This window comes from Schistocerca gregaria, chromosome 1 (genome assembly GCF_023897955.1).
Source record: "Schistocerca gregaria isolate iqSchGreg1 chromosome 1, iqSchGreg1.2, whole genome shotgun sequence".
NCBI lineage: Eukaryota > Metazoa > Arthropoda > Insecta > Orthoptera > Acrididae > Schistocerca > Schistocerca gregaria.
The window spans coordinates 446,001,731-446,026,780 of record NC_064920.1 but is presented as its reverse complement, the minus strand read 5'-3'; the positions used below and the strand labels follow the sequence as shown (position 1 = coordinate 446,026,780).

Below are 25,050 nucleotides of genomic sequence, written 5' to 3'. Positions count from 1 at the left end.
ACACACCGTTCCTTCCACAGCATCCATTAGTAAACAATCATTTCTCATTCAATGTTCAACCCAGTTGTGTTTCCTCTTCCTGATTTCTTTTAAAATTTCTCTCCCTTCTCCCACTCTTCTCAACAACACCTCATTTGTGTATTCATTTTTATTTTTCATCCTCCTCCAAATCCACGTCGCAGATGCTTCTATTCTTCTTTCTTTCTTTTTCCTCAGTGTCCATGTCTCAGCTCCTTATAATGCGACGCTACGTATAGAGCACTTCGGCGTCTCTTCCTCAAGTTCCTGTCTATGCATTCACATGGAACTCTCCTCCCCTTGTTAAATGCCTGCTTGGTAATTACTATACGCGTTTTCACCTCCATATGGCATCTGATGTCTTCCTAAATTATAGTTCCCAGGTACGTGAAATCACTTACTTGCTCTGTATCTTCCTATCCTTACTTTATAGCTGTTCTTACTTTTTTCCCACTGATCATCATACGTTTTCTCTTTTTCTTCTCAATTCTCATTCTAAATTCCTGACATATATTATTTAATTCTTTTAACATTCCAGTCCTAGTTCTTTCGCTCTCTCCCAATAACACCATGTCGTCTGCAAATCGAATGCGTTCTGCCGGCCGGAGTGGCCGAGAGGTTCTAGGCGCTACAGTCTGGAACCGTGCGACCGCTACAGTCGCAGGTTCGGATCTTGCCTTGTGCATGGATGTGTGTGATGTCCTTACGTTAGTTTGGTTTAAGTAGTTCTAAGTTCTAGGGGACTGATGACCTCAGAAGTTAGGTCCCATAGTGCTCAGAGCCATTTTTCTCGAATGCGTTCTATCGTCGTACCCTCAACCTGCACACCTCTTTCTCATTTCAAACATTTCTGAATTATATGTTTCAAATATATTTTAAACAGTATTAGGAAGACACACCAGCACTGTGTCACTCCCCTTCCGATTTTGCTTTGCTCTGTCATCTCATTCCCAATCGGTAATTGCATTTTATGTTGTAGGTATAGATACTTAGTCAGCCTACTATCCCTTCAGTCGACAGCATTATTCCTTAGAATGTCTATTAATTTATTCTACTATAATCTGTCAAAGGCTTTCTGTAAGTCTATCAAAACAATATAAACTTCTCTCTCCCTTTCCACGTATCTCTCGCCTGTAATGATCAACAGTCCAATTGAATCTCTTGCAGTTTTCTTCATTCAAATTCAGGTGTTCCTCTGCAATACTTTTTTCCAATCTTCCGTGAAATTTTAGATTTAACAGTCTCAGTAGAGTTTTTCCGCATGAGAAATCAAACTTATGGTTGTAAAATCCTCACATTTCTTAGCATTGATTTTCTTCTCAGTCACTATCATCCGACCAATCATCTTTGTCATACATCTTATTACGGAGATACAATAACGCAGAACGGTTTGCAAATTTATTAAAACGCAACATAATTTTCCACCTTGACTCTACTGTAATTATTGGTTGGCGTCCTAATTACAAATCTAGCTGACGCAGCAGATATTAAATTTCACACACATGAAGCATATCGATCTTAGTTGGAAATGTACTACAGGTTCCTAGTACGTTTCATAGTCTTCTGAATATGGCTAAGTGATACGCGCAGTATACTGCTAGCAATGGATATATTTCTTAGTAGCACTGACTGACGGTCAGTTATGTTGAAAAAAAAAAAAAAAAACTGCTCGCCGCTATTCCTTTTGCTACGATTAATGTTCACAGCAAAAGTAATAAGAAGAGGGGTCAGACACAATCATACACAGAAGCAAACTAGAACTTGACTATTAGAGGCATCTTACAGCAAACTTCTCAAGCACTAGTTTCACACTATCTTGTACTAGTGACACCTGTAGTATTTGAGGTCGTCTCTGTTAAAAGATAAAAACGACAGTTTCCTGACAGTGCAGGCTGCATACAATAACGGAATTTGTTGCGTTTTATTTCAAAATGAAGCGGCTCTGAAGTAACCGACAGACGAAGACACCTTTTAGTCGCCCTCTTGACCGACATGCGCTCAAGGTGCTCAGAATAGCAAGATCAAAGGGCCAGCCGCCAACCCAGTGATAACACCATACCCTGAGAGGTCGCTGGAAAACAGCTGCGAAGCTTCATACGTCGCCGGTAGGCTCTGCCAGAGGCCACAAAAAACAGCAACTATTCAATTAATGCTAAATCGAGTACCACATAAAAATACTAACAACTCACTTTTTGTCAAAATCGTCATCGTTTCGACTGGTATTTTCAGACCGTTTCTTCCTACTCTGAACTAAGATTTTCATCTTTGCAAGCATACTATACCTAACATCTCCCATAATCTGTCCTACATATTTAATATTTATATGTTTGGAAATATTTCTCGTCTGTTGCTCCTTCCATGACCAGCTTTATCATTCCTGGAAGATACAGCCGGAGTTTTACTTAAGTCCTGCTCCTTGTCACCCTATCTTCATAGTACTTGGTGATTTTTTAAAACAATCAGCTCATTAAGTTTTTAACGTACACCGAAGAGCCAACGAAACCTGCGTAAAATACTACGTGGTCAAAAGTATTGACACCCCTAAAACCATACGTTTTTCATATTAGGTGCATTGTGCTGCCACTTACTGCCAGGTACGCCATATCAGCGACCTCAGTAGTCATTAGAAATCGTGAGAGAGCAGAAAGGGGCGCTCCTCGGGACTCAAGGACTTCGAATGTCACTTGTGTCATACGTCTGTACGAGAGATTTTTCATATTCCTAAACATCCGTAGGTCCACTATTTCCGATATGATAGTGAAGTGGAAACGTGAAGGGACACGTACAACAGAAAAGCGTACAGGCCAACCTCGTCTGTTGACATACTGAGACCGCCGACAGTTGATGACGGTCGTAGTGCGTAATAGGCAGACTACTATACAGATCATCACACAGGAATTCCAAAATATACAGGACCCACTACAAGTACCATGGCAGTTAGGCGGGAGGTGAGAAAAGTTGGATTTCATGATTGAGCGGCTGCTCATAAGCCACACATCACACCAGTAAATGCTAAACAACGCCTTGCGTGGTGCAGGGAGCGTAAACACCGACGACTGAACAGTGGGAAAACGTTGTGTGGAGTGGCGAATCACGGTACACAATGTGGCGATCCGAAGGCAGCGTGTGGATGTGGCGAATGTCCGCCAGTTCTGGTCTGAATCCTATAGAACACCTTCGGGATGTTTTGGAAAGCCGACTTCGTGCCAGGCCACACCTACCGACATCGATACCTCTCCTCAGTGTAGCACTCTATGAACCTGATTGAACGTATGCCTGCAAGAGTGGAAGCTGTCATCAAGGCTAAAAGTGGGCCAACACCATATTGAATTCCAGCGTTACCGAAGGAGGGCGCCACGAACTTGTAAGTCATTTTCAGCCAGGTGTCCAGATACTTTTGATTACATAGTGTGTCGTGTAGGGCCCTGCGAGCACGCAGAAGGGCAGCAACACGATGTGGCATGGACTCGACTAACGTCTGAAGTAGTGCTGGAGGGAACTGACACCATGAATCCTGCAGGGCTATCCATAAATTCGTCATTTCGCCTTGGAAGCGTTTCAATTCCTATTTGTTTGATTCCTAAGTGATTTTTACTGCTGTATTCTTTTATTTCCTAGAACATATTTGTATTTCCTCCTTCGTCGATCAACTGAAGTATTTCTTCTGTTACCCATGGTTCCTTCACAGTTACCTCCGTTTTACCTATGTTTGTCTACTCTTTAAAATTACTAAATTGTGTTCTGAGTCTGCACCTGATTTCGGAATCTCTGTCTGACCATGATGTAGTTCACTGGAACCTCCATGCGTCTCTCGGTGTCCCCTAAGTACACCTTCTTCTCTTGTTATTCGTGAACAGATTAATCTCTATTACCATCTGAAATTAGCCCTTCTCTTCTGCCATTCCTACGGCCAAACACTTAATCTTCCGTAACCCTTCTTGTATTTCTTCGTCTACAAAGGCATTGTAATCCTCGACGATTGTTAGATTTTCACCTCTGTAAATAGTGAATTAGCCGTCCAGTATTCTCTGTCCTTTCTCTCTCTTTTCATCTTCTTCTTGCGACGTCGTTATGTATACCTATGCTATCGGTGTCGTCATTGATTTGCTGTCGAATCTGATGAGAACTAGCCAATCACTTAACTATTCACAGTAGCGCACTCTCTGCCCTACTTTCCTATTTATAACGAATCCTACTCCCCGTTATAATATTTTCTGCTGCTTTTGATATTATCCTATATTCGTCTGACCAGAAATCTCTATCTTCTTTCCATTTTGCTTTACTGACACGCACGATATCTAAACTTAGCCTTAGTATTTCCCCTTTTCGTATTTTCTAGCTTTTCTAGTACGTCCAAAGTTTTGACAGTTCATGCTGCGACTCGTTGCATGTTATTCCTTGGTTGGTTATTCCATGTTTTTCTCATGGTAACACCCACTTTGCACTCCCTTAATCCCGAATCTTCTGGCAATGAAGAGATCGTTATGACACTTTTTCTATTACGGGCCACATCTGCAGTGGATACACATTATGTGTCTTTAATGTCGTGGTTTCCATTGCCTTCTGCATCCTCAAGCCGTTGATCAATGATGATCTTTCGTGTTTTAGAGGCAGCTTCCCAACCCAAGGCAAGAGTGTTCCTTGAACCTTTGTCCGCTGTGCCGCTCTTTTCGACAAGGCCGTTGGCAGAACGGAATTGACTTCTTATGCAGGAAGTTTTCGGTCGCCATTGCTCATAATTTTTATTCAAAATTTAAGCAGTGGTTAGGTTCCAACTCGGGACTCAAGACTTTTGATTTATTTTCCAACACGCTGATCGTCAACCACAGGAACACAAAACACACAGAATCATCAATATTTACCGGCTCGTCTCAATACGGATGCTGTGTGACGGAATTGTGAAGACAGCGGAAATCAGAGAATCCCAGTCGCTGCTGTAAATGCTGCAAATTACTCTTCGTGTCTTTCTGTCGCAGTCAATAAATGTCCTTGAAATGAATGTTACCTCAGACTAATTGAAGGTGTTTTAGCGATTGGACACACTAACAACTGTAACATTACCGGCACAGATCGCTTCACGATTCAGTATCAGATCAGTTGCATTTTTTTAATAACTGAAAACGGGCAGGACAGATCGTTGGGAGGTGGCTGAAAGCTTCAAATGAGAGGAGACGGATTGCCGATTATAAGTGTTCACTGTCGACTTGTGGCAGACAAGGTCTGCTTCAGAGATAGAGATTCCAAGAGCCCGCTCGCCACATTCTGAAACAGCGATTTTCTGACGATTGTCCGTATCTGTGGCCGCAAGGTTGTTTATGAGCTCCCCTCTCCATCATGCAGTCCTGTGTATTGCCTCCCCCCCCCCCCCCCTACCCTCCCGCCACCTACAAGAGACTTTGTGTGCTACATCTACATACAGTGAAAGGAACAAGTTGTTAATACGTATTTGTGCGCGATGTCAGATAAATTTTTGCAGCGTTCTTCTCAATTAAGTTTCAAAGAACATTCACGATCGTCGAATTGGCTACTAGCAAGCTATAGACGCTTCAACTGAGTTTGGGTCGAGAGAGGAGAACTTTAAACTCTTTTCATTCGCTTCCTTGCTATAGCTCCCGGCTCACCGTGTAGATGGTAGATTTAAGTGTAGCTTTTGTTAAAAGATGGCATGCAGTTTAATCTCTCAGGAAATTTCAGATCAGTGCTCACTCGGCTGTAGAGTGAAAATTTATTCTGTAGTGTGGGCTGTTATTTGTCTCGCCGTTAGCTGGACCGACAACTGCCGTAACTTCGTAGTTTTAAGCTGCAGGGCTGGGAGCAACAACTGAATCATGCCGTGGAGGACTGCGACATGGCTTCCAGAAGAGGTGCCCTAGTTCGTGACTCACCTCTGTAGTAAGTTCCGACACGCCCGCCTTACAAAGGATGCTGTGGCGTATGTAACGTATCCCCTCCGGAAGTAGCGTACTGGGTGTCACATGTGGGTGCGCACGAGAGGTGCTTGCTCCTCGTCATGCCTTGTCCAGCGCACATCCCCGTACCTCAGTACCGTCATGTCTGATGTGACCTTTGGTAAAATAGCGGGTACATTTTTCCCGACTAATCAGGCTCAGCAAATGCGAAGGCGCTGTATAGTTATGCATTGTAATATTCAGAAGCTGTGCACATTCTCTCTGCTCTTTGAACTAAATTAAATTTTATAGATCTTTTACTCAATGGAGAAATGGCCATCTTTCAATGTCCGTTTCAATTTACGATCAATTCTCCACTAGTTGAAATTATTAGAGGATTTTACGCCCAGCACACAATCCTCCCACTTCTGAATTTTTATTTCACAAACGAAGCGGGTATTTCTTCTTCTCAGTTGTCTCCACGAGTTTTTGGACAATTTTGCACATCGTCATGTCCTTCATATGACAATAAGGTAGACTAACCGTTTCTATAAGTAGCATAAATCTGTTATTCAACTCCTATAAAAACTCCAACCAAACATTATACATTGCAGAACTGTAAAAACGCTCCTGCTTGTGGTAGATTCACTACAGACAGCAGACTTACTAAAGGAAAATTTATGTTTATGTTGACCAGCACATGGCGTTCACCTACATGAATTACGGACGAAAGGAAGTGATAGTTTCGAAAAAGCAATAAACAATATCACTGATTAAGTTAGCAGGCTACATAGCCATTCTGATAGAAGGTAGCGAAGACCGCGTCGTAGGAGAATGGATGAAAGAAATAGAAAGGGAAAGAAGGACCTGCTAAATTTAGCAGTTCAGTGGTACAGAGTAGGAATGAAATAATTCCACTACCCAGGGACTGGAGCAAGGAAATAGATTGGAATAGTCGGAGAGGGCTTTCTTTAACCTAACAGGTCAGCTATTATCAGAAATACAGAAGTTGATTTGAGCAATATGTTTTTGGAACATGACGTCTACATTCAATAACGATCCGTGGGAAAACCAAAGAAGGAGAAATTGCCAGTAGCTGAAATGCCACCCTACAGAAAGATGTTCCAAAATAGCCTTTGCTACTTTGATCCAGCCTATTTCAGAACTGAGGCAATAAAAAGTTGCGGTTTGCGACGGAGATGGCATAGACCAAATCTGTCACCCAGGCAAAGTGTAACTTCCAGATACGTTACAGAAACACACCATCACCATCACGACCGACCTTCACACAGTGGCACCCGACGTTCAAAGAATCCGGAAGTGTCATGAAGAGGACGAGATCTGGTCGTCTAGGCACAAGCTATGCAGATGTGCATAGTGTGGGACAGGAATTCAGCCAGAGACCAACTAAATCAGTTCGTCAATCATCCCGGCAGCTGCAGTTACCACCAACCACGATGCACAGGTTGCCACATATAAGAAGTCAGTTTTATGCATACATAGTGCAGCACCTGTGTGCCAAAGCGCAAAGCATTTACAAATGAGATACTGAGTTGCATCGACGATGGGCTTGTCTATCTGAAAAAGGTGATGGCCACGGACTAAGCTTGTTTTCTTGTGTCCAAAACTACACACTGTGGGCATATGTGACTCCGATAACCCTCTCTTTAGCATGGAAATTGTGCGGGACAATGTAAAGGTAATCGTTTGGTGAAGTCTGCTTCATGACTGTGCGGTGGGACCATTCTTCTTAGCTCAGTGGCACTAACCTCGTCCTATTATATAATGAAACAGTTTGCATTTCCACAAGATGAAGAACCGCAGCCTGACATCACGCTGCAGCAGGATGACGCCCCTCCTCAATGGGCCTCGATCCGATCGTTAGAAGGGCTTTAGACGACACATTCCCTGCCTGGATTGACAGAGGACGACTCATTTCCAGGCCCGCAAGATTTCCACGCAAAAGTGTTAGATTGTTTTTTTTTCTTTGGGACTTTGTGAAGTATGGTATCTACCACACGCCGGTGCAGCACCTGCATGAACTGCGAGCTCGCATTACAACAGCAATTAAAATCGTTAATGAGAACATGTTAGGCCGGACATGGGAGGAATTCTAATATCGCTTAGATATCCTGCTCTACATTGAACTCTGTGCCTCTCGAACTTTAGGAGTGTGGGAAAATTATGCTGCAACCTGCACCCTTCTGCAGTCCCCATTTCTGAAATATACGTGATAAAATTTTGTAACAGTCACTTTGGAAAACCCTGTATAAAATATGAAATTAAACACTACTACTGGAAGACGAAAAGTGAGAAGTGTACGGAAACGCGAGCAAAAGAGAGAATAGGGAGGAGGTAATTTGCTGGAAGGAAATGTAGAGAGGGTGGGCGTAGATACCTATAATAATAAGTATGCACTATCTGATAAAAAGTGTGCGGACTCCGCTATGTAAGGCGGAGCGACTATCAGATGTCACGGAGTACTGTGTTGTCAGTAGAGAAGCAGTAACGGAAACAAGGGGTCGGGCAGGTTCTTCAAACATTGGCAAACCATTGGATTTCATCTGAGTAACAGATCCATCTGGGACACATGAACTTTTCTAAAGCTAGCCAAGCCGACTGCCGTTGGAGTGACTGTGAAGTAGAAATTAGAAGGAGAACTGCACTTAAAGCAAGACCTGACAGACCTAATGTGCTGACAGAGACTACAGAGAACTGCGGAGGGTGGTTAAAAAAACTGGCACGAAATGAACAGAAGGAATCATTCCTGCTGCCAGCCGTCCGGCTAGCATAATGACTGCGCGTAGTGAGTTGAAAAGAATGAGTCACTGCTGTCGATTAGCTCCTCATAAACCACGCAAATATGTCGTCAATTCTAAGTGACGCTTGAGGTTATGTAAAGAGCGTCGGCACTGGACAGCTGATGACTGTGAACGAGTGATTTGCAATGATGAATGACGCTGAACCCTGTGACAATCCGATGGAGTTGTTTGTGTTTGACGAATGCTTGGAGAACGTTATCTGCCATCGTGTGTAGTGCCAACTGTGAATTACGAAACAGGTGGTGTTCGTCGTGGATAGGGGATGGTTCCCTTACTGCGTTTAAGAGAACGCATAATGCGGAAGGATATTAACACATTTCAAGATTTCGTGTGCTGCATACAGCAGAGGACCAGCTCGGAGACGATGACTGATTTCATCAGCGTGACGATGCACCCTGAACCCAATGGAAAACATCTGAAAGAGTTAGAACATCAAATTAGTTCCGCACCCAGCGTCCAGCGTCGATGCCTTCTCTGTTTTCTGCTCTTGAGGAACAGTTGCCATTGCTTCACATACATGCAGAAACCTCATTAAAAATATCCGCAGCAGAGATCAAGTCGTCATAAATGCGTTGGGTGCGTGCAAGATGGAGGATCACACAACAGTCTGAACCTACATCAGCCCATAGCGAGTAGTATGCTCTCCGTAGAGAGTCAGTAATATATTGGCGGGCGCAGACTGCGGCAGTACAGACCTGAGCAGAGGCTTCGCGGTCCCTGCGCGACCGGCCCGGGCTGCTGGGGGAGTTGCCCGCGGAGCCTAGAGGCCGGCCGCCCCTGCCTCCCCCGGGTCCCGCCCCCGACGATTTTCCGCCGCCGAACGCCTTAGCGCCGCGGCCCGCAGCCGCCGCCGCCGACCCCGCCTGTTGTTGTTGATGTTGCTGCTGCTGCTGCTGTTGTTGTTGTTGCTGCTGCTGCTGTTGTTTCTTCCGCGGTCGCACGATGTGCGACTCCATCCACGACCGGAACTTGAGCCCGAACATTGGTGCGGGCTGTCTGCGACCTGGCGGACTGCCTCGCTCACTGGCCGTTGTCTACCTGGGCTCGGCGAAAGACGGCCGCGCCGTCTGCAGAGGCCAGTGCGAGGAACCGCCTGCAAGCCACAATTACCACGTCTTTAGTGTTAGTGGGACAAAAATGATTCAAATGGCTCTGAGAACTATGGGACTTGACTTCTGAGGTCATCAGTCCCCTAGAACTTAGAACTACTTAAACCTAACTAACCTAAAGACATCACACACATCCATGCCCGACGGAGGATTCGAACCTGCGACCGTAGCGGTCGCGAGGTTCAGACTATAGCGTCTAGAACCGCTCGGCCACACCGGCCGGCCACAGTGTATCATTACAGCGAAAACTGTCTCCAGCGAGGAAACGCGTTAAAGATTACAGTAAACACGGGTCTACAACGAACCGTTGGCGGGGTACTCGTAAATGTGTCGTTACGAGACATCACTGATTTTAGTATGAAATATTGACCTGGCTAGTACAAATTTATTTGAAACGTAAACTTTTCAAACATGTTTCGGTCTAACTGGTATCAATTGTTATCCATGGCCTGCCTTACGAAGGCATACAATACTCCTACAGAGTGTTAAGTGTGCAGATTTTTTGTACGTTTATATCTGTGCACATGAACCATGGACCTTGCCGTTGGTGGGCCTCAGCCATACAGATAACCGTACCTTAGGTACAACCACAACGGAGGGTTATCTGTTGAGAGGCCAGACAAACGTGTGGTTACTGAAGAGGGGCAGCAGCCTTTTCAGTAGATGCAAGGGCAAGAGTCTGGATGATTGACTGATCTGGCTTTGTAACAGTAACCAAAACGGCCTTGCTGTGCTGGTACTGCGAACGGCTGAAAGCAAGGGGAAACTACGGCCGTAATTTTTCCTGAGGGCATGCAGCTTTACTGTATGATTAAATGATGATGGCGTCCTCTTGGGTAAAATATTCCGGAGGTAAAATAGTCCCCCATTCGGATCTCCGGGCCGGGACTACTCAAGAGGATATCGTTATCAGGAGAAAGAAAACTGGCGTTCCACGGATCGGAGCGTGGAATGTCAGATCCCTTAATCGGGCAATTAGGTTAGAAAATTTAAAAAGGGAAATGGATAGGTTAAAGTTAGCTATAGTGGGAATTAGTGAAGTTCGATGGCAGTTAGAACAAGACTTCTGGTCAGGTGACTACAGGGTTATAAACACAAAATCAAATAGGGGTAATGCAGGAGTAGGTTTAATAATGAATAGCAAAATAGGAATGCGGGTAAGCTACTACAAAGAACGTAGTGAACGCATTATTGTGGCCAAGATAGATACGAAGCCCACACCTACTACAGTAGTAAAAGTTTATATGCCAACTAGCTCTGCATATGACGAAGAAATTGAAGAAATGTATGAGCAAATAAAAGAAATTATTCAGATAGTGAAGGGAGACGAAAATTTAATAGTCATGGGTGACTGGAATTCGAGTGTAGGAAAAGGGAGAGAAGGAAACGTAGTAGGTGAATATGGATTGGGACTAAGAAATGAAAGAGGAAGCCGCCTGGTAGAATTTTGCACAGAGCACAACTTAATCATAGCTAACACTTGGTTGAAGAATCATGAAAGAAGGTTGTATACATGGAAGAACCCTGAAGATACTAGAAGGTATCAGATAGATAATATAATGGTTGGACAGAGATTTAGGAATCAAGTTTTAAATTGTAAGACATTTCCAAGGGCAGATGTGGACTCTGACCACAATCTATTGGTTATGACCTGTAGATTAAAACTGAAGAAACTGCAAAAATGTGGGAATTTAAGGAGATGGGACCTGGATAAACTGAAAGAACCAGAGGTTGTACAGAGTTTCAGGGAGAGCATAAGGGAACAATTGACAGGAATGGGGGAAAGAAATACAGTAGAAGAAGAATGGGTAGCTTTGAGGAATGAAGTAGTGAAGGCAGCAGAGGATCAAGTAGGTAAAAAGACGAGGTCTAGTAGAAATCTTTAGGTAACAGAAGAAATATTGAATTTAATTGATGAAAGGAGAAAATACAAAAATGCTTTAAATGAAGCAGGAAAAAGAAATACAAACGTCTCAAAAGTGAGATCGACAGGAACAGCAAAATGGCAAATCAGGGATGGCTAGAGGACAAATGTAAGGATGTAGAGGCTTATCTCACTAGGGGTAAGATACATACTGCCTACAGGAAAATTAAAGAGAACTTTGGAGAAAGGAGAACCACTTGTATGAACATCAAGAACCTTGGTGGAAACCCAGTTCTAAGCAAAGATGAGAAAGCATAGAGGTGGAAGGAGTATTCAGAAGGTCTATTCAAGGGCGATGTACTTGAGGACAATATTATGGAAATGGAAGAGGATGTAGATGAAGATGAAGATGAAATGGGAGATACGATACTGCGTTAAGAGTTTGACAGAGCACTGAAAGACCTGAGTCGAAACAAGGCCCCCGGAGTAGACAACATTCCATTAGAACTACTGAGTGCCTTGGGAGAGCCAGCCCTGACGAAACTATACCATCTGGTGAGCAAGATGTACGAAACAGGCGAAATGCCCTCAGACATCAAGAAGAATATAATAATTCCAATCCCAAAGAAAGCAGGTGTTGACAGATGTGAAAATTACCGAACTATCAGTTTAATAAGTCACTGCTGCAAAATACTAACACGAATTTTTTACGGGCGAATGGAAAAACTAGTAGAAGCCGACCTCTGAGAAGATCAGTTTGGATTCCGTAGAAATACTGGAACAAGTGAGGCAATACTGACCTTACGACTTATCTTAGAAGAAAGATTAAGGAAAGGAAAACCTACGTTTCTAGCATTTGTGGACTTAGAGAAAGCTTTTGACAATGTTGACTGGAATACTCTCTTTCAAATTCTAAAGGTGGCAGGGGTAAAACACAGGGAGCGAAAGGCTATTTACAATTTGTACAGAAACCAAATGGCAGTTATAAGAGTCGAGGGACATGAAAGGGAAGCAGTGGTTGGGAAGGGAGTAAGACAGGGTTGTAGCCTCTCCCCGATGTTATACAATCTGCATATTGAGCAAACAGTAAAGGAAACAAAAGAAAAATTCGGAGTAGGTATAAAAATCCATGGAGAGGAAATAAAAACTTTGAGGTTCTCCGATGACATTGTAATTCTGTCAGAGACAGCAAAAGACTTGGTAGAGCAGTTGAATGTAATGAACAGTGTCTTGAAAGGACGATATAAGATGAACATCAACAAAAGGAAAACGAGGATAATGGAATGTAGTCGAATTAAGTCGGGTGATTCTGAGGGAATTAGATTAGGAAATGAGACACTGAAAGTAGTAAAGGAGTTTTGCTATTTGGGGAGCAAAATAACTGATGATGGTCGAAGTAGAGAGGATATAAAATGTAGTCTGGCAATGGCAAGGAAAGCGTTTCTGATGAAGAGAAATTTGTTAACATTGAGTATAGATTTAAGTTTGAGGAAGTCATTTCTGAAAGTATTTGTATGGAGCGTAGCCACGTATGGAAGTGAAACATGTACGATAAATAGTTTGTACAAGAAGAGAATAGAAACTTTCGAAATGTGGTGCTACAGAAGAATGCTGAAGATTAGATGGGTAGATCAGATAACTAATGAGGAAGTATTGAATAGGATTGGGGAGAAGTGAAGTTTGTGGCACAACTTGACCAGAAGAAGGGATCGGTTGGTAGGGCATGTTCTGAGGCATCAAGGGATCACCAATTTAGTATTGGAGGGCAGCGTGGAGGGTAAAAATCGTAGAGGGGGACCAAGAGATGAATACACTAAACAGATTCAGAAGGATGTATGTTTCAATAGGTACTGGGAGATGAAGAAGCTTGCACAGGATAGAGTAGCATGGTGAGCTGCATCAAACCAGTCTCAGGACTGAAGACCACAACGACAACAAGGAAGTGTTCCACGTACTGTCCTGGAATTTTGCTGAAGTATTTCTCTCGTCTCAGCAAAGGGCTACCAATTCTTTCAATCCATCTCGAAAATCTTAACAACAAACAGATCCATGCTCGAGTTATTCAATCGTATCAAGCTGAGCAATGTACACTTCACTTCTGAGATGACTAGAGAAAAATCCAGGGGAATGAGGTGAGATGATCTTTGAGGTCAATGAAAAGGTGCTGCTTTACATCAAGGGTTATACTGTCTCCCTACATGTCTTTAATTAGTAGCGAAATGTGCATTTGTAATAATAACAATAATAATAAAAAACCTGAGTGAATGCATTAACGATGAACTTGAACAAGCGTTATGGGATGTCCACCCCTAGCAAATACAACGACCAATAAGGAACAAAACGAGATTTACATATAAAAGAAGAAGGAGAAGAAGAAGAAGAAGAATCCGAGAACGTTAGTACACTGCTTCAGGGATTCTGGAAGGCGTGCCGGTTGCTGATCGAATCCGACCAGCAGATTAACGATGAGGGCCGGTGTGCCGGCCAGCCTGGGTTTGGCTTTTAGGTGGTTTCCCACATTCGACTTGGTGAATATCGGGCTAGTATCCACGTCCTGCCTTAGTTATGCGGTTCGTAAATTTCTCGAAAATTTTCTTATACTTCCACGTGTGAGAACACTAGACGGAGGTAGATGGGATACAATTCCGCGCTGGGGCGGATTGAGGGGAGTGGGTGATAACAGGAAGGGCATCTGGCCACCCTCTTTCATTAACATTGCCAAATCCACCATAAACGTGTCGACCCAGTGAAGATACAGGATAAGACTAGAAAAAACACAAAGACGATTAGATGGACCTTTAACACAAAATCTAGCATTTGAAATTCATATGCACTAACAAGAAAAATATATCATACCGAAGTCGGTGACGGCTCGAAATCGGAATTATGTTCAAACGGCTCGTTTGCTGATCCGTGTTTACTGGGAAGTTCACTCAGTAACACAGCCTAGATCACAATACATTTATTTTTAGGACACATAGGGATTGCAGACATTGGCTGCGAGTCTGCGTTGGTTTAAATCAAAAGTTGAAAATTTGTTCCGGACCAGGATTCGTACCTGAGTCTCCTGTTTGACAGTAATGTGCGGTAATCAATGCGCAATCCAGAGACAGTACATCTGTACCTACATGGATACTCTGCAAATCACATTTAAGTGCCTGGCAGACGGTTCATCGAACCACCTTCACAGTTCTCTATTATCCCAACCTCGTATAGCGCGGAAAGAACGAATATCTATGTATTTTCGTACGAGCTCTGATTTCCCTTATTTTATCGTGGTGATCGTTACTCCCTATGTAGGTCAGTGTCAACAAAATATTTTCGAATTCCGAGGAGAAAGTTGGTGATTGGAATTCAGTGAGAAGATACCGTCGCAATGAAAAACGCGTTAATTTTAATGATGTCCACCCCGAATCCTGTATCATTTCTGCGACACTCTCTCCCATATTTCGCGGTAATAAAAAACTTGCTGCCGTTCTTTGAACTTTTTCGATGTACTTGGTCAGTCCTATCTGGTAAGGATCCCACACCGCGCAGCAGTATTCTAAAACAGGACGGACAAGCGTAGTGTAGTTTGTCTCCTTAGTAGATCTGTTTCATTTCCTAAGTGTGCCGCCAATAAAACACAGTCTTTGGTTAGCGTTCCCCACAACATTTTCTATGTGTTCCTTCCAATTTAAGTTGTTCGTATTAGTTGAATTTAGGGGCTTTATATTTGACTGATTTATTGTGTAACCGAAGTTTAACGAATTTCTTTTAGCACTCATGTGGATGACCTCACAGTTTCCGTTATTTAGGGTCAACTGCCAATTTTCACAACATTCAGATAACTTTTCCAAACCGTTTTGCAATTTGTTTTCATCTGCTGATGACTTTATTAGTCGATAAACGACAGCGTCATCTGCAAAGAACCTAAGACGGCTGCTCAGATTGTCTCCCAAATCGTTTGTATAGATTAGGAACAGCAATAACACTCACTATGGGGTATGATTAAACGCTCCCCGTCAGACCGAAATTCCAAACTTATCCACACGCTACTAAGGTAGTGCCAGTTGTCCGTTATTCTCATTAGTTGCGGCAATTCGTCGGTTCCCGTAAGAGTTCGAGCCTGCCGTACACCTGCACTGAAGAGATCATTTGCCGTCCTCGCCAAGTCGGAAAGAACACACACCATATATGTATAAAGAAGGCGAGGACGGCCAATGACCTTTTCAGTGCAGATGCACACCCGGCTCGAATTTTTACGGGAATATACGAAATGACACGAGTATCAAGAATAATGGGCGAGGGGCACTATATTAGTAGTGTGTGGATAAGTTCGGAATTTGCGTCTGATGGGAGGTGTGGAGTTGTAACGAGTAGTGTGGTCGGATAGCACATTGGTCAGCGCAGCTGCCAAGCAATCAGGGGACACAAGTTTGAATATCAGTCCAGTACAAATGTTCAGCGTTCTCCATTGTTTTAAATGAATGCCCTTTCGCAGACTAACTGTAACTAAAAAAACATTACTGATCCGTGGTATACCACAATTAGCAGGAAACGCAAAAAAATTACTCGCTGCGTTCCCAAGCAACCCCTGTGCTATAGAATGATCTCCGCTTGGTAAACTTAAATATATGTTCCCCTTTTTTTTGAATAAATCATCAACAGCATTTCTCAGTAAGAAACTGAAATCGCTAAGTCTACGCATATAACGCTGATTATGGGTATTTTTTATAAATAATCTGATACAGTAATGCTTTTGAGCATTTTACCTCATTTATTATTATTTATACTTCACCGCTTTTCTTTGTACATCCGCGTACGCATTATTTACAGTACCCAAGCTCTGAATTCAGAGCGCCAGCATTTTCCGACTTTTTAGTGTGGAGGCCACTACAAGAGAGGAGGAGAGGGAGGGAGAGATAGACCGACAGACCAATAGACAGACAGAGATTACCTTTTCAGAACAGTGACAGAAACTTCTCAACATGTTCAAAAAAATGGTTCAAATGGCTCTGAGCACTATGGGACTTAACATCTATGGTCATCAGTCCCCTAGAACTTAGAACTACTTAAACCTAACTAACCTAAGGACATCATACACATCCATGCCCGAGGCAGGATTCGAACCTGCGACGGTAGCAGTCGCGTGGCTCCGGACTGAGCGCCGAGAACCGCTAGACCACCGCGGCCGGCTCCTCAACATGTCTCTACTCTAATTTCTCTTAAGCCGAAGATGTATTTCGGAATAACGTTACACTTTTGGATCACACGAAGAATGGTTCTGGAATGTTGAATGAGATAAAGGATGTACTTTCAAGTACAATATGGTGGAATGATATTACATGCTGTATTAAAGAGCTAATTCTAATTGCGCATTAACCCAATACATTAAATTTGAGAGTTTCTATGAAGATACTTTTCAGTGGAGTAGAAGGAATTGCCTAACATAAAGCTGTTCAATTCAGTCACGTACTCCACTACGTTACACATTTAATGTGCTCTCAATCCTGTGGGCCCGGGTTCGATTCCCGCTGGGTCGGAGATTTTCTCCGCTCAGCGACTGGGTGTTGTGTTCTCCTAATCATCATCATTTCATCCCCATCGACGCACAAGTCACCGAAGTGGCGTCAAATCGAAAGATTTGCACCTGGCGAACGGCCTACCCGACGGGAGGCCCAAGTCAAAAAATGGTTCAAATGGCTCTGAGCACTATGGGACTCAACTGCTGTGGTCATTAGTCCCCTAGAACTTAGAACTACTTAAACCTAACTAACCTAAGGACATCACACACATCCATGCCCGAGGCAGGATTCGAACCTGCGACCGTAGCAGTCGCACGGTTCCGGACTGCGCGCCTAGAACCGCGAGACCACCGCGGCCGGCGGGCCCAAGTCACACGACATTTATTTGCTCTAGGAAGTTGCTGAGTACATGGGTATCCTGAATTCTCTATTTACTAATACACACTCCTTGAGGTCCTTACAGAGGTTGTTTCTTGTCCTAGTGTTATATTCAAGTTTTTCAGCATTTTTTTGTGAAAAAAGAATACTGGTAGGCGTAATGCCAAGAGCCATTAATGAATATTTGTATTGTGCAGTAGTTGTAAAATATCCACTTTTGACTAGATATTTGCAAGGTATTCTTGAATTAAAACCAAGTATTATTTTTCTAACACACTTTAGTTGTCTGGAAATAAGATCCTTGTAAGTTCGGTATCTCCAGGAAATGTTTGCGTAACTTATGATAGAATGGAAATATACAGAATAAATTAATTTCTTCTTTCTAAGTAGTCTTCAGCTACAATGATGGAAATTTCTCTTTCTCTGTAAATAGAAAAAATAGATCAAGAGCCGCTTAGAAGCGGCACGAAATTTCAACGATATTTCGAAAAACACATGTTACGAGACGTAATCTCCAATTACTCATAGGAAAAGGGTTTTTTGGAGGCTGCTACCAGTCAAAAAATTTGTTGATAGACTACTTAAATTCTTGTAAATAAGCAACATGCTTTTGAGTGTAAACTTATCCTTAGGTCACAACCGCAATGCAACAGCATTTGACAGAAGTACACACAGATATTAAAGTAGCTCTGTTCAGTCTTTACACGTGCTATGACCATCCCGCGGAGAAAAAGGATAACCTAATATGAGGACCTGTTCGCTTCATATGTTGATCTGCTGTTCGGACAAGAAATTTGTAAGTAACGACTCACTTCGTTCACATGACTGCTGTTTTTTGCGGTGCAGCCAATATAGCTTTAAACTGCTACAATTACTCTACAAAATAGGACACTAATGAATGCACAAAGTGTCTCTTTAGACGTCACACTTAATACTTGCAAAAAAGTTCATAATGAATAAAATCCGCTGCACTTGTAGTAACTTCAAATTCCCTTTCTTTACATAAAGGCACTTACACTATTCGGGTTTCAGGACACGAATCCGATCGTCAGGTGTTACTGTAATACTCAAAGAAGACTAAGTAGGACATTAAACGAAATTATTAAACTAAAAGGACCGTTAAAACAGCTGAGTTACTGGCATTTTGGTTGATGCCGTGGTGTTAGATTCTCTAGTCTATGCCACATTTCTGGCCGTTGGTAACAGGTCGGAGTTATTTTTCCCGTCTAGGAGTTCTTATTTACGAATTTAGCACTGTTTTTAGTGTTTCATAACTAAACAGGATCGCTTTGTTATATGTCTGCCTGTACGAATGTTAGAAAACTTTTTTTTTTTTCGGGAATAGGAAGATATATCATGTTGAGATTTATGTCTAGTACTAACGTCTACAGGGCCTTGTTGGTGTAAAAAATTGAAGCTTCAATTCAACGTAACCAAAGTATACGGCCATTTATGTCACACATTTTGATACCGGCAAACTCACTTATCAAAAGCTACAGGGTACTTCCCGTTGACCTAGAATCGTAAAATTTAGCAAGAAGCAGTGCTTCACATTAAAACCAAAGGAAAAATCCGAAAATTGTTAATTTGTAATTATATCACACGAAAAAATGTTTGTTACTTGTTATCAGGCTGTCCTTCCGTCTGTTAAGACATCATCTTCTCAGGAACGGGTAGAGCTATCAAGATGAAATTTATGCATACTAAGGTATGTGGTGCCTTGGCGCTATAACAATCGTTAGCTTTTAAAACCAACGCAGTCAAAGGGTACGGCCATTTATGTTACATATTTTGAAACTCTCGAAATCAAACATATAGGGTACTTCCTCTTGATGTAGAGTCAAGAAACTTGGCAAGAAGAAAGCTTTTACAGCAAAAGTAAAGAAAAAATATGAGAAAATTGCTAACTTGTAATTGCATCACACGAAAAAATATTTCTTTTGTCATTTGTTATTCGACTTCAGACAAGAAATTAAAACCGTTCTGGGAAGTTTTTGTATCCCTGGGAACCATATATTGCCAGAATCAACGTCGATAACAGTCAAATATCGTCGAGATTCTCGATTCCCAAAATGGATGAAGTGATTGTATACACCGTTAACTGTGTACGAAACCTTCAGCGCGAGTCTTACTCTCAGCTGGCCGATTTCTTTCAGGTCCTGTTTACCTCGAATCTTTACTGCGACCGACATTTTTCATGTCTCACCCGCACAGACTCTCTCATACTACTGGACATACTTGTCAGTTTTTCTTCACGACTTGTGCGGTTTTGTCGTACGGAATTCAGGTATGTTCTAATGATGGGTTATAGCCCTATCGGCCCTTCGTCAATTAAAGGAACTTTGATATTACAGCTGCAGCGGGTTTTATTCAACATGAACACTACAAGTAATAGTTGTGGCTGACCGACTTGCACACGCAAAACCCGAACAAATTTCTCATTCAAAGCTCGTACTCTGTAACAAAATATTTGATTTTAATTTTTATATCGCGCGAATGAATGTTACCCGTGTTCGAAAGCCTGACGACTGTACGATTCGTGGCGTCGAGAGACGCTGGCGCAGTGACATCTGACCAGAATTTTTTTGCCCACTCTGCAGAATACAAAATGTCCTGCAGTCTCGTTTACGACGAGCTCTGCCGTAATCGCCTCGGGCTCAGTGTGACAGACGCGTACGTCTGCACCGAGCGGCGACCGACGCGGTGAATAAGCCAGCGCGCGCCTGGCAGTCGCCAAGAGCACGTGCGCGAATGCGGGCTTCATTACGCGAGCGACAGGTGAAAAGAGGAGGGGCGGCGCAGCCCACTGCCGTCAGCTGGGCGGCGGACAAGCGGCCGGCCAGATTACAAAGAGGCGAGCGGACAATGCGCCGGCGGGCTCAAAAACGCCGATAATGGGAAACATCCATCCCCGGCTGGGAGCAGAGTCCGGAGTACCGGCCGCTAATAACGCCAGTGTGGCGGGATGCTGCAGACGCCGTTTCCCGATAATATTAATACCGCCCGGCCAGGACTCTGCAAGGCTCACCTGTTCGCCGCACCCAATGAGACGCACTGCGGCTACAAGCCTGGCTGCTCTCTGATATTATACACAGCTTTGAATTACGAATTCCGTGAAAGTGAATCGAGATGTATTTCCATGCAAATGTGACTTCCTCAACGTAAACGGCACCGGAATTAGGGAAGCAAACTTATGGCAACAACACCAGAGTGATCAACAGAATGGCTTACCTTTCTCCCATTTTTGTAGGACTTTTTTCACGGGGCTTTTGGTGTTCGTTCATTTCCTTCAGTATTACTCGACAAAAGTGTGTAGCCATGTCCCAGTATATATATATATATATATATATATATATATATATATATATATATATATATATATGTGTGTGTGTGTGTGTGTGGGTGTGCGGGCGCGCGCGCGCGCGTGTGTGTGTGTGTGTGTGTGTTTGTGTGTGTGTGTGTGTGTGTGTGTGTGTGTGTGTGTGCGCGCGTGCAAGCATGGAAAGTTATCGTGGGAAATGGCTTTACGAACAGGTGCGATTGCTGATTGCTGTAAGCAGACAAGGGACAAGGGGACCCACACACAGCCGACGGAGAAGGCGACTGAACGTAAGAGCAAAACTTTAAATAGAATTCAAGTACCTACACTAAAGAAGAATCAAGTGCACTGAATGAATATTCCATTGCCTATAGAGTAAATGTGCTGCTAAGCAGCAAGAGAACTTCACAGTTTTCGTCACAAGAAATGGACTAACAATGAAATGAACACGCTTAGCTGCTTACAGGCGTTGACATACGTCAACGGGGACAGATGAAAATGTGTGCCCCGATCGGGACTCGAACCCGGGATCTCCTGCTTACATGTCCGAAAGAACAGATACCATCTTAGTATGTATTTAGAAATGGAATTCAATGTTCGCAAAGAAACATTGAGCAAAATCGTTCTGTCTATGTGATTTGGTATTAAAAGGTACCAGAATAAACGACCGGCACGCAAAAGAGTCAACAACATATTTTTATGAAAAATTGATGCATCACAATTAAAGCAGGCAGTGCCTTCTTTACAAGAAAACATGAATTCGTACATATTACACTGTGAATAAATGTTAAAGTGAGCGAGTGGAGCACTGTCAATTGATAGTGCTGGTCAATGTTCACTTGCGTTGCTACATATGTCATTACCTTGTACAGGGTGAACCAGAACTTCACCGACAAACTTTCAGAGGTTGTTCAGGGATAACTTTCGAGTATTTTGGAATAAGGGACCCACGCTCTCCGGCAGCTTGTTACTACGTGATAATGTAATTAAGATTTCCCCAATCACGCTCGAGTCTGTGGAAATCCTTCACAATAGTGAAGACTGTAATACGCAATAATCAAAAAGTATAACACAAAACACACTAATTAAATCTCCCACATCCTTGTATCCTAGATGAAGAAAGTACTGGACAAACTAAAAGTGAGCTGGACGACGGTGCTCGAGTAGGAGCAACACTGTGCACTGCAAGAGTGTATCCACAAGATATAAAACACATAAAACGCCCACACCTCTAATGGCAGTGGTACTTAAGACTGGTTACCAACAAATTAACACGAGATTGAGACGTAATATTTGCATAGCTGTTGGAGTCAAAGAACGTTGAAAACTGCGAGGCACTTAAGTGAGAATTGCACAGTTCAAAAATGGTTCAATGGCTCTAAGCACTATGGGACTTAACATCTGAAGTCATCAGTCCCCTAGACTTAGAACTACTTAAACCTAACTAACGTAAGGACATCACACACATCCATGCCCGACGCAGGATTCGAACGTGCGACCGTAGCAGCCACGTGGTTCCGGACTGAAGCGCGTAGAACCGCTCGGCCACAGCGGCCAGCAAGCTGCACAGTAGCCATGCAGATCTATATACACTATTTGATCAAAAGTATATGGACACCTGGCTGAAAATGGCTTATAAGTTCGTGATGTTGGCCCGCTCGTAGCCTTGATGACAACTTCCACTCTCGCAGGCATACGTTCAGTCAGGTGTTGGAAGGTTCCTGTGGTAATCGCAGCCCATTTTGCACGGAGTGCTGCACTGATGGGAGGTATCGATGTCGGTCGGTGAGGCCTGGCACGAAGTCAGCGTTCCAAACATCCCACAGGTGTTCTATAGGATTCAGGTGTCGTGTAACAACTCCGCCGCAGGCCGTGCATTAAGAACAGGTGCTCGATCGTGTTTAAAGACGCAATCGCCATCCCCGAATTGCTCTTCAACAGTGGGAAGCAAGAAGGTGCTTAAAACATCAATGTAGGCCTGTGCTGTGATAGTGCCACGCAAAACAACAAGGGGTGAATGTCCCCTCCATGGAAAACATGACCACACCATAACACTACAGCCTACGAATTTTATTCTTGGAACTACACACGCTGGCAGATGATGTTTACCTGACATTTGCCATACCCACACTCTGCCATCGGATCGCCACATTGTGTGCCGTTATTCGTCATTCCACACAACGTTTTTCACTATTCAATCGTCCAATGTTTACTCTCCTTGCACCAAGCGAGGCGTCGTTTGGTATTTATAGGTGTGATATGTGGCTTATGAGCAGCCGCTCCAGTATGAAACCCAAATTTTCTCACCACCCGCTTCGCTGTCATTGTACTTGCAGTGGATCCTGATGCACTTTGGAATTCCTGTGTGATGGTCTGGATAGAAGTCTACCTATTACACATTACGACCATCTTCAGCTGTCGGCGGTCTCTGTCAGTCAACAGACGAGGAAAACCTGTATGCTTTAGTGCTGTTCGTGGCCCTTCACGTTTCTACTTCATTATAACATCGGAAATAGTGGATCTAGGAATGTTTAGTAGTGTGGAAATCTCGCATACAGACGTATGACACAAGTGACACCCAGTCATCTGACCACGTTCGAAGTCCGTGAGTTCAGCGGAGCGCCCCATTCTGGTCTCTGACGATGTCTAAAGATGACTACTGAGGTCGCCAATATGGAGTCCCTGGCAGTATGTGGCAGCACAATGCACCTAATATGAGAACCGTTGTTTTAGAGGGTGCCCGGATACTTTTGGTCATATAGTGTATCTATGTTCATCTCGTGCAAACGTGAATGCTGCGGTGAACAACAAGAAGAATCCTTTCAGCGAATCGGCAAAAGCATCTGACTGCAGAACGATACTAATGCAAGCAGAGTACATCTTGCACAAGGGTCGCGAAGACCAGATAAAAGAAATTATGTAGGACTCGTACAGAGGCATATAGACAATTGTCTACCCCTCGTTCCATTTGCAACTGGAACAGGTAAGGAAATGACTAATAGTGGTACAAGATACTCTCCGACAAGCACTGTATCGTAGCTTGAGGAGTAGATATGTAAATATAGATCTTGGTCTCTTGCACGCGATGGTAGCGCTTAGACGACAGGCAAGTGTGACATCACCAAGTCTTCTACGACATTGTTCAAACTTCATACTAGAGTAAATTGTTTTGCCAATGTATATTCATATGAATGATGTATCAAATAAGCCGTGTACTTTACAAAGGAACCATTTGGCCATTTCCTTTAATGTTGATGGCCGGACGGCTATTTGAAGCTCGGTGACTCCGAATACGAGCCCACTGTCGTAACAACTGTACCGCTACCTCACTCTATACAAGCGAGTGCAGGTCCGTAATGGATGGAGTGCGCAGAGGGGCGCCCGATCCAACCCGATAATTGCCCAGACCAGCCCCTTTTCGCTTTGTGCGCCGCAGTCCGCAAAGAGCTGCGCCACATGGTTTGCATATACTGCGGCAGGAGGAAATTTGGCGTGATGCAAATCCACGCACAGCACGGCCGGCTTTCCCCCACAGCGAGCGCGACGCCCGGGGAGCCCTTAAATGGCCTTTCCTCTGTTTCGCGTCTCTTTTTGATACGTAATCGGATTCATTTTTCCCCTAACCGCCCGCCCGTCGGCGTCACCCGCCATCCCTTTTTCTGCATTATTCAGGTACGGAGACGTGTGGGCACCTACGGGCGAGCAGTGCGACGGTAATAGGGAGGGGAGAATGTGTGGCTTTTCCCTAGCGGTGGCTTTGAAACGGCGGCAGAGCCGCGACGCGAGTGCCCCGGGAACTCTTTTCCGATGCCGGCGCGTCGCTGGCTGCCCAGGAGACCAGCCCGGCTGATTTGCCTAATTGTGCGCGCCGTCTCCAGCGGGGGCAGACGTGGAGGCGGTTCCGTGCTCTTCCGCGCGGCCAGCTGTCTGATCAATACGACTGTCCGCCGTCAGCAGCTGCTGCTCGAGCGCCACTTGCTGCCGACAGCAACATTGCCTCTAAGGGAGCCAGTCTGGAGCAACAGAATCTTCAAAAATACAGGGCGAGGCAAAAATATAACAGCATTTTTTTTCGAAGATTAAACCGTAGCGTCCCGATATTTCATTGAGGAACGACGGAAGATAGAGATCTTTCAGTTCTCAAG

The 25,050-nt window shown here is 43.7% G+C and overlaps 1 protein-coding gene across 3 annotated transcripts in view; it reads right to left on the bottom strand.

Annotated features, from left to right (window-relative positions):
- Positions 1 to 25,050, bottom strand: part of LOC126351910 (uncharacterized) — a 1,029,617-nt gene that overhangs the window by 123,743 nt on the left and 880,824 nt on the right. For all 3 annotated transcript variants that reach the window (XM_050002645.1, XM_050002643.1, XM_050002646.1), the window contains exon 4: positions 9,424 to 9,821. In XM_050002645.1, coding sequence (XP_049858602.1) covers positions 9,424 to 9,711 — 288 coding nt within the window. In that variant the 5' untranslated portion in view covers positions 9,712 to 9,821. The remainder of the gene's footprint in view (positions 1 to 9,423; positions 9,822 to 25,050) is intronic.